Source organism: Silurus meridionalis, chromosome 4 (genome assembly GCF_014805685.1).
Source record: "Silurus meridionalis isolate SWU-2019-XX chromosome 4, ASM1480568v1, whole genome shotgun sequence".
Lineage (NCBI taxonomy): Eukaryota > Metazoa > Chordata > Actinopteri > Siluriformes > Siluridae > Silurus > Silurus meridionalis.
Window position 1 is genome coordinate 4711796 of NC_060887.1, and position 10775 is coordinate 4722570.

Below are 10775 nucleotides of genomic sequence, written 5' to 3' on the forward strand. Positions count from 1 at the left end.
GCAAGAGCGTGGTCTCATAACCAGATCTACGCAGCTGTCATATGTTGTGTAAAATAGCTGTTACCTGATGTGAGGTGTACAGTATCAAAGGATGTGACAGCACCGTTTTCTCAGCATCCCGGACCATCAGAGCCGCAGCAGCCACTGCACCAAGCACGAGGGCAACCCTTGTGCTATGTTGTCTAAAGATTTAAGATCGCAAACATATCTGTCAATGTGTTTAAGGCTAGGTCAAACCATCTAAAACGTCGTGCAATAGAGGTGCTACTACAGCTGAGCTACAGCTGTTACCTTCTGCCAAGAGCGTGGTCTCATAACCAGATCTAGTGTGTGTCATATGTTGTGTACAGCTGTTGTGATCCAGGTGATAGTTACAGTCAGAAGCCGCTTGTTCTCAGCATCACCATCATGCAGAGCCGCACAGCACTGAGCAAGCATAGTTGTCTAAGATTTGGAAGATACGAAGATCGTCACTGTGCTGTCATCTGCCCGTGTCCTGATAGGATCCTGCGTAAGGATCCAGGTAGCACAAAGGTGAAAGCATAATTCGCTGATGAGTCAACAAAACCCTGAGGAAGACGGGTCCAGGTGAATTGACGCCCCTATAGGTAAATGTGAAAGTGGCTGCGTCTCTGAGGCCAAAGGGACACTGAAAAAGCAGAACAAAGATCAATCACAGTAAAAAATCTGTGAGTCGCTGGTATAGAGTTAACAATGGTAGCTACATCGGGCACCAAAGGAGCTAACGGAATAACTAATTTATTAATCTCACGTAAATCTTGTGTTAGCCTCCAGCATTTTTATCTGCCTTCAAGACAGGATTAATCGATTATACGGTGAATGTGTCTCGTTCAAAACATCTTGTGACAATAAATTGTCAATAACTGGAGCAATGCCAACATTCTTCTCTTTCGACAATGGATATTGTTTAACAAAAATCGGATGATGTGTGTTTTCATGAGTGCATGATACGGTTTTACCTGGATTAAACCTGCCTCATCTTTGTGAGAGGCCCATAATTTAGGGTTAACTTCACCTAAATTTGGTTCATCAGGCAGGACCTCTGTGGCTCAGTTAAGAGCATAAGGACAGAAGAAAAAGACAGTGAGACATTGGTTTCAAAAAACAGAATTTCCATTCTCATTTTGTGCATCATATCTCTTCCTAAAAGGTTTAAAGGCGAATTTGGAATTATTGTAAAGCTATGATAAAAATTAGTACCAGTCGGTGTCACTACAGGCAAAAGGTGAGTTACAGGACATGAAATTGGAAATCTATCCTAATAGATGAACTTCCCTTTTTCTAGGACCTCCTCCTTGAGTTTTGTGCTGAGGCTGAATGCACCACTTCCTGTTGCAGTGCAGAGCACATTAACTTAACCTGGAGCATAGCAGAAACCTCTAGCAGCATCTAAATCTCTAGGAAAAGTATCTAGATGTAATACAATTTCACTCCATAATGCCAAATGATCTAAATAAGGATTAGTTCAATAACCGGCACAATTCCTATACATCCAATCTTTACACAGAACAAAGAACAGACACACAACACTTAATACACAGACAATACACACAACACATAACACTTAGACAATACAGCTGTAAGGCACCAGGGGATCGTCTTCAAACAAAAGAGTAATCCAGTCTCCAATTGGATCACAAATTTTGTAAGTTAGGAGAAAAAATCGACTATAAAGCCAAAAGTCTTTCAAATGTCTGTTTTTCTTCAGTCTTTTCTCACTTTTTGGTTTTTTTATTTTATTTTTTTTTAACAATTAATTTTTCATAAATCTATTTTTTCGGCATATAAAATTATCGTGGATTCTTTTGGATACTTCAGACAATATCGCCTATACTAGACAGACCGTAAAAACGTCTTCTAATCTTGCATCTTACATCTAAGGTGAGGAAACCAATGTCACAAATCATCCCACCAAAGGAAATTATCATTAAACAATTAATGCATAACCAAGACACGAAACATATGCAGCCCTATTGGCTGGCATACGGGACAATCCCACAAACAAGGAAGTATCTTAAAACTTACCTTGATGCGTGATTTCCCTTTGGATATTGCTGAAAGTATCTTACTTCTGACACCAAAACTGTTAGATTTTTATCATGCCCAAACGAAACTTAATTCTTGGAGAGGTTTTCCATATGACCTGCTATGCCCGTGGTGCCTTTCTGATCAGGGAAGAATCACAGCACACAGCAAATGCTTCCTCTTCAGTTTATTGCAGGTAGCAGAACGTTTATATACACACAGAGAGAAACCTGACTTGTTTCCTGTTTAGACAAGAGGATATACTAGCTGGAAGTGTGTGAGTCCAGATAAGACTCTGTTTACCTTACAGACTAACATCGTAAATATTCTATAGACACTGAGCAGACAAAGGAATGTGTGTGAAACAGTGTGAAAACCATCCTAACACTAACAGTAATGTATTTTGCACTTCTCGGCCACCGTAGGTAACCATTTTTCACATAAGATGACAAGGGCCACAAGTCAATCAGTTCACTGATGAGTCTGCACTCTGTCTTTTTTACTGAGTACATGTGGTAGTAAGAAATAAATTCAGCATCATAAACTCTCATGAGAAAATGAAGAGCTGAATCATCCTTAACAAAAATCAGCAGAAGTTCACCAAACTCCACTGACTCATCATACTTCATGACAAAAAACTGGCCCTTCCTGTAAGCAAGGCCATTGTACTGAACATCTACTGGAATCTTAACTTGCTCACTGTAACTTGCTCACTGTGAAGCTCCAAGCAAAATGTTGAGCCATCTTTTATTTGCAATGCTGGAGGACTGACTGACCCAGCAGAAAGGAAGACCTGGAACATTTGATGTCTCTCTGAAAGAGTCAAGCACAGGTTTTTGACATTTTTCAGATGCCTTGTGCATCTTTTGAAGTAACTGTGTTTGCTCTCAAAGGGCATCGTCTAAAGCCTGATGAGAGCCAAATTTTAGGATTAGCCCTGGATAATCTCGTAAGTATTGGTGTTTAGGTTTTAAGTTGGTATTAGGAAACAATGCCTTTCTGGTTTCCAAATATTCTTGGATGAGAGCATCCAGATAAGTAACCTGGGCCTTGGAAATTTGCTGAGCACAAATTAAGTCAACCATGTCCTTGTAAGTGGGAACATAACTGGGCAGCGACAATCTTTTCTAAAATCTTAGACATAAATGGGAGATTTGAAATGGGTCTGTAATTCGATAGCGTGTTTGGATCCAAATGAGGTTTCTTAATGAGGGGCTTAATAACTGCTAACTTGATTTAGGGACGTGACCTAAAGATATTGAGGAGTTAATAATATTGAGAAGAGGCTCACCAGCTGTATATAACACTTTCTTCAATAGATCAGTTGGAATGGGATCTAACTGACATGTTGTTAATTTAGCTTTGGTAATAACATTATACAGCTCTTCCTGTCCTGTACATGTAAAACAGTGTAGATGTGGAGTTGTAGGTGAGATTGTGTCAGGAGATGCTGTCAGAGGTTGGACCGCCACAATTGTTTTTCTAATACTATAATTTTTTTCAGTGAAGAAATTAATAAAGTCCTCACTACTAAACATTTTTCAGATACCTGATTTGTAGTTAATTTAGCTACTGTACTGAAAAGGAACCTAGGATTGTTTTTGTTGTTTTCTATGAGTTTGCTCAGGTGTTCAGCTCTAGCAGCTTTTAGCGTCTGTCTGTAGCTTTGGGTGCAAGTGATCTAATGTTTAAAAAAACAAACTTTAGAACTTTTTGGTGTTTGCTTATCTGGCATTTTTCAGTTTTAACTGCAATAAGATTATTTCTGGATCTTGTGTATTTAATTCTTGGTTTTACTACACGAGGAATAGATACGGTTTCTATAAACTGGGCTGTGTGTGAACTTGTAACTATTTGGTTTGTTGTATAAATGTTCTCATAGTCGTAAGTTTCCTGATGTCTTACCAGTCAGATGTTGTGAAGTATCCTAGAGATGTTATCTGATAGCACTGCTGCTCCAACTCTGCTGGGGTGCAGGCCATCAGGGCGGAAGAACCTCGGACGCTCCCAGAAACAGTTCCAGTTATTAATAAAGAGAAGTTTGTGCTCTCGACACCATGACTGTAACCATTCATTTAGTGCAAAGAGTCTACTAAACTTCTCAGCCCCTCGCTGGTAAGTGGGAAGAGGTCCTGACACTATGATCCTCGTTGTCGGTGATGTGCTGCGTACCGTCTCCACCAGGATCCTGAAATCCCTCTTTAAGATCTCCGTTTGCCTCAGCCGGGTGTCGTTCGTTCCAGCATGAAGAACAACCGCTCCGAAGTTCTCGTTCAAGATCGCAGGTACCTGCGCAGCGACATCGAGAACACGAGCACCAGGAAAACAGCGAGTGTGCACCTTACTATTGTCTCCGGTAGCGCGGACATGCCGGACGATGGAATCTCCGAGAATTACAGTATGACGTTCCGTCTCGCGGAGATTTCATCCACGGTTTCTTCCACGTCATGACCTGCCCCCATCCTGCTGCCACCTAAAAAGATACATAAATAACAACAATCTGCACTTACTTTATCTTTAATAAGAGTTTACAGTAAATACATTTACAAATAAATACATAAATAAAATATAAATAATAATAAATTGGCAATTCACACAACAAACAAATTAAATACATTTTTCAGTACACACACACACACACACACACACACACACACACACACACACACACACACATTTATAAATCACTATCTCTCTAATCACACTTAATTCCTCCAGGATTAATTACAGGTTGGGTGACCTCTAACCTCTCGTGTGGTGCTGATGTTCCTCCTCAGAAGTCCGTCTGCTGTCTGAAGTCTCAGTTCCACCCTCTTCAGGTCATCAGACTTCATCAGGGCTGTCAATTAAACACAACCTATGTTTATCTACACTTATGATACCAGGACGAGAAAAAACCCCTCTGAAGATGTTCTTCTTAAAGGCAGCATTTGTGCTGGTTTAGAAATAAAACTGCATCAAGTCTACCCAACCAACACACTGCTTTTACACCACAAACACAAACACTTTTCTCTTTTCTGATCAGACGAGCTGCCATTTGAGTTCACTGACAATGTTCTTATACTAACAAATGAAATTGATCACAGTATGAGTTTTAACCCATATTGATTATTGCACATTTTTAAAAGCCCTCTGTAACAACCAGCCAAAAATATGCTGAGCTAAGTGATTAGATCAGACATAAACAATAGTATTTCAAATCAATTTTCAAGCGAAATGATTTCATAAAATAACTATGCTGTCACTTTTACTCAGCTCTTCTATTATTATTACTGAAGTAGTAGAAAATCTACTGCCCACTGGATCCTGTTTGGTCCAAATCTTCCAGTGGAGTCTAAATCTAGTGTGCAGCCAACAGCTCACCTGCTCAGTAATGAAGTTGTTCCCATCCACGGTTTCAGGAAGAAAATCAGCCCAGCTCAGTTTAGAGTCCCTCCATAAGGCCTCCACTTCCTTTTGGCTCTAAAGTGAAGAAAAACACAGCAATGACTTGAACAAAAAATAACCTTTTTCAACTAGTATGACAAAACACTTTCCTTTTTTCAGTCATGTTCTATAGAAGATCTCACAGCTCACCATTTGTTTGCAGAGAAGGTGCAATATTTCTGCAAATAATATGCCGGCTCTTGCCACAGGAAGTAGTGGTTTGCTAAATTCACTGGAATTCTCAAGAAATTAACAATTAAAAACAAACACCAACTTCCTTTCCAGCAAAAAATGTATATGTATAGTCTCAAATGTAACTGTAAATACATTAATAATTCTCTCAAAGAGATTCCTCCTTCCAAGCACAGGATTAACGAGCTCCGCTATGTACTGCCATACATAAGGAATGTCAATCGCCATATCATCTGCTATCTCGAGGGTTTCTGAGAACCTGTGTAAACAAGGAGAGGTAAGAAAATGGGGGGAAAAGAGAGCAAAAAAAAAACACAGACAAAAGTCTTATTAAAGGATTCTGATTCTGTTATAAAATTATCTGAAAATGACCAAATGTAAAAGCAAGCGTATTCATAATAATGTTACAATAACCCCATTGGGTGTAAATATGTCATCAAGCTGTGGACATCTCATGACGCAGACAGTAGTGTCTCTGGCGCCAGTGGGAGACGGAGCTGTGTGGTGCAGGAATGTCACTCACCCTTTAAAAAACTGAGATGTGGAGAGGATCCCAGCCTGCAGCAGCTGATGGAACAGATGACCCACGTGGTCTGGTTTCGCTCCAGCGTGGTCCAGATCACTGCATGAGATCATTACTCTGTAATCATTTATGTGTAGAAACTCCTCAATAATGGATTTAGAGCATTTCTCCATTTCCTCCTCTGATAGCGCAGGCTTGTTTGTAGTCGAGTCTGGCACTGCGTCCAGTTTTACTGAAACACAAGAGACATGATGTGTCATGACTAAAAATGCTCATGCATTAAACTGAATTTAGTTTCAAGAACACAGTTTCACAACATGAACACAGGAGAGAGCTGAAAAAGAACACAGACTACATTCACTACAGACTCACCTGATGCTCCGGATGTGGCTCTAGCGCTAGTTTCTCCATCACAGCCGTTCTTCCAGTTCAGCCGTCGTCCCCCGAAATTCGGTCCCAAATAAATCTTATCATCAAGTACTTCAGGAAAAATGTTTAATAGAAGATATTTACAGCTGTCAGACGCGACAAGTTGTAAAAAGCAGATATTTGTTTACTGGCGGTTCATAAACATTTCATCGGTTACACTTGGAACAGCTGTTAAAATATTAAACAACAGGAAGCACACTTTTTATGTAATGTAGCTCTAGCAATTTCTCCAAGCATCTTTGTATTGGTCTATAAATTATAAGCAAGTGCTCTGTTAACATGTGCTCAGTTAAAGATTACAGGCTTTAACATGAAACTTTTACAAAGCCGAGTATTACATAAGCAGCAGCAAAAGCTTACTAAACCACACACACACTTTAATATCACTACTAATATCATTTACTGCGAGGCCTAAATCAAAAGCTAGAGACTTAATGCATATTCAATATGCTACATTAAAGGTATAATAGTGTACAACTTTGCAGGATGGTAATTAGAACAATCCTGAACAATGAAAATGCTCTACAATGGTGTCTTTGGTTGTTTACCTTGGCCGTCTTAAAGTCCATCTCTTAGCCGGCGGTGGTGAGGAGAATAGAGTTTCATTTTGTTTCAGCAGTTTTACCACGCAGTTATGAATGATGGACTCGGTCAACATCCGCAACTTAAACAGCTCCCCGATGAACTTGACGTTACCCCTGGTTTTTCTGTGAGCTTTGTTATTCGCCTCCTCCAGCTCGTCCTGAAGCCTCTCACAGTCAATCATCATAAAACTAAAATCTGTGCAATTAAAAATACAAATATTACACATAAAGATACCATAGAAATGTTACAGAAGGACGGGTTCAAGCCTGATAACAGATTATCCACTTGAAGCTTCATTTGCAAATTCAGTAGATTTAGATTTTATTCTGTGGGGAAAATGAAGAGAAAGCCCTCTTGAGAGAAACGATGCTTACTGAAACAGCTGCTTCCAGTTCCTGCTGGAATATTTGAGATATTTGAGTCTCTGGAGCTGAGACCCTGTGGGTCCGGTGGCAACTTATTTTGGTTACACTGTAAAAGCAGAGAGTGAAGCAATGATCTGTGAAACAATATTCCTTATTTGGTTTTAAAGTTAAAATAAAGCCCACATGTCAGGAGGCTTACCTTGTGTAGCACCACATCAGGTATGGATGGAAGCCCCTCTGGCTTCTGCATACAATCAGGCATGAACTGGATGCTCAAAAGAAAGTCTCTACTATATTGTATCCTCTTATTCTCCATCTCTGGCTCTGAGGAAGGAACGAGCAAAAGCAGACATGAAAAGTAGTGAAAACATGATAAAGTGTGCGAGTCAGAAGAAGTAGGTCTCACTGTGCATGGTGGTGTTGTTGGGCTCTTCGACAGGTGAAAGGACCTCATCGTTGCTTTCATCCTCAGAGCCGGGCTCGGGTTCGTTCTTCGGCGGCTCGGCTTCCTGCGCTTCGATCTCATCTGCTGGTGTTTCTGCTGAAGCCAGATGCTCCACAATCACAGGAGACACACTGGAATTCTCGACTGTGGTTGAGACTGGCTCAAGGTCAAAGTCAGACTGCTGGAAAGCGAGCTCTGGCTTATCCTAACACACAAACACACCCAATTAATAATAAAACACCAGGATTACTGTGAATTTGTAGTGTAAATGTAGGTTTCACACATTCACCAAAGTGAACGACAGCATTTATATCTTTATATATAGTTATTTAAAGAAATACTCCAGTGTTGCACCTCAGTTTATATCTACAGTATTTGTAGTCCATGTGCAATAACTACAACCAAGAGCTAACATGCCTCCTAGTTTATTGAGACGAGTAGAAAACTTTACTCATGACTCGATTACAATGAAAGTCAAAGGGCAGTTGTGGGAAAAAGGAAGGATTATGTGAGATTTTTATATTTTTATACGCCATTACCAAAAGATAATATTGCATATTGAAATTTAAAGATGTGTAATTCTATTATTTGTAGAAAACGTATTTAAAAAGTACGAGTCTTATTTCTAAAAGTACGGATTTGTTCTTTTAGGCTACTTTTGTATTCAACACGTTTAACATGCACAACAGTTTAACAATTTGCAATACGTCTTAATTAAAACATGTTGGAAAATGCTGGACTACACGTTTAATTTAGTCACATTGTAAAAGATTTTGACCAGTTAAAATCCAGTGCAGGGACAGGGACGAGCCCTAAACTCACCTCTCTGAGCGATTGGGAGTCGTCAGGACGAGGAGCTGTGTCTGTTTCGGCTCATCGATGGTGAATAGAGCAGAAGCTGGAACCCCTGGAGGCACGTGCACAGGCTCTGTTTTATCTGGCTTTGGTGTGACGGCTTGTGCAGGACCGGGCTCAGCTGAAGAGGTAGACTTTTCAGTGCCATCTAATGCAGCAGATTTTACTGAATAACTCTCAAGCTGTTCATCTGTAGACAACAGAGACAGTAGCAATTAAATCACAGACTAGGCGAGTCAAAAATCTAAAAAAATTATAATAGAGATATTGGGACTCACCTGGTTTCAAGTCGCCAGGAGCAGGGGGTCCCTGAGCTCTGTCCACATTATAGACGTGCTCATTTTCCACCACTTGGTTCAGTTGATGGGATTTGAGGTGGAAAGCGTGAGGATAATGAGAATTTGGACATAAAATAGAAAGAGAAAGAAGGGAAAACAGAGTGCACACATGAGTAAAAATAGTGGAAAAGGGAAATGGTAATACAGGTAAATATAAGGAGGAAGACTGGTGAGCTATTAGCCAGAAGAATCTGCTTCCTCTCTGAATGCGTGTGTGACTGTTACCTGCAGAGGCATAGGGACGGAAAAGACATTTCCCACTGGCAGAGTGGGCTTCCGACTCCTGCCAGCTTCTGATATGATCTCCTCCGTGATGTCCTTGTTGTACTGGTTAGGATCTCAGACAACGATCCTAATAGGATATAAATAGCACATGATCAGAGATAAATAGGTTCATTACTCAGTAAATGCACCAGTACTGAAACAAAGAGTAAGCACACGCACCGTTTTCCTCTTCCTCTTGGTAGATGGATGTTGCTGCAGTGGAGGGACATTTTGACAATCTGATTTTAGTAGTCAGTTATGTTTTATAGATCGTTCTGAACCATAATCAGGTCCCCAATAATATCACAGATTGGATACCACTTTTCATTCATTCCTCTTCATTTAGTTCCCTTAAAGACAGAGTAAGTGATCAAGGGGTTTACAAAATGAGGCCGTTTGGCTGCCGTAAGTAAAATCTAAATGAACAGTGTGTTTAGGTGATGAGGAAGTGATGGGCTTTAGTTTATTCTGTGTGAAAAACAGTGTGTGTTTGAACTGTACATTACCAGCATTTGTTCTTCTGGAGAACTCGCAGTCATGTTCACCACCACAGGAACGTAGGTCACCCAATACTGTTGATTAGAACAACATGAAAATGTCTGTCACTACATTTGACATCATATTTAATGTTCTCTCTGATACTTGCTCAATACAGATCTACAACATATACAGAATATATATTTGTCAATATTTAGTGTAATTGAAGAAATGAGGATGGATATTTCTGTATGTTGTTGCAGTTTTAAAGTGAACATTCCTACTGCAGTAAACAAAAGAGTTAATGATCCACTTCTTTCTCTTCTTTTCTCACTCCATGAGAAGTGAGAAAGCTCAGGAGAAATGTAAAGGAATGAAAAAAAAAAAAAAAGGTTTGGAAAACCCAAAGCTTCACATCTACAGTATGTAGAGAGACGATGAGACACAAGTTGATGCTGTAGATACTGTAGATTTATTTATTTTCTCACCATCGCTGCTGATGTTCTAAGATTATTCTAACGCACTTGTTTTCACGTCTGGTCTCAACAACGGCCTTCGATTCAATATTGACTTACAATGTTTGCATGTTACTATGACAGCATGACATTTGACTATGACGTTTCATTGGTGGATTAAAAAGATTGTTGCACCAATCAGGGATGCTACGTCACAGAGATGGTGACGGCGCGACTCTACATGAGCTCCTGTAGTGTTTCTCTGTAGAAACACACACCCGGGTTAGAGGCGAGCGCCCCCTGCCGGACTTTTGTTCGGTAAGCTTTCCAGTCTATTGATCATTGCTGTTTGTTTCTTGTCTTTTTTCTATCTTA

At 40.0% G+C, this 10775-nt stretch overlaps 1 protein-coding gene and 1 long non-coding RNA gene across 2 annotated transcripts in view; both read right to left on the bottom strand.

Moving 5' to 3' along the window:
- The window catches only part of LOC124384612 (eukaryotic translation initiation factor 4 gamma 1-like), a 31308-nt gene extending 25476 nt beyond the window's left edge, over positions 1–5832 (bottom strand). Inside the window, exons 1-4 of the mRNA XM_046847608.1 lie at positions 5800–5832; positions 5623–5704; positions 5410–5508; positions 4794–4885 (exon numbers count right to left, since the gene is read on the bottom strand). Coding sequence (XP_046703564.1) covers positions 4794–4880 — 87 coding nt within the window. The 5' untranslated portion in view covers positions 4881–4885; positions 5410–5508; positions 5623–5704; positions 5800–5832. The remainder of the gene's footprint in view (positions 1–4793; positions 4886–5409; positions 5509–5622; positions 5705–5799) is intronic.
- Positions 5833–5842: 10 nt separating this feature from the next.
- Positions 5843–7380, bottom strand: LOC124384685. Its single transcript, XR_006925471.1, has 4 exons — positions 7165–7380; positions 6560–6667; positions 6188–6419; positions 5843–5923 (listed from the first exon to the last, which is right to left on the bottom strand). It is a non-coding gene; the product is annotated as an uncharacterized LOC124384685 (long non-coding RNA).
- Positions 7381–10775: the final 3395 nt, after the last annotated feature.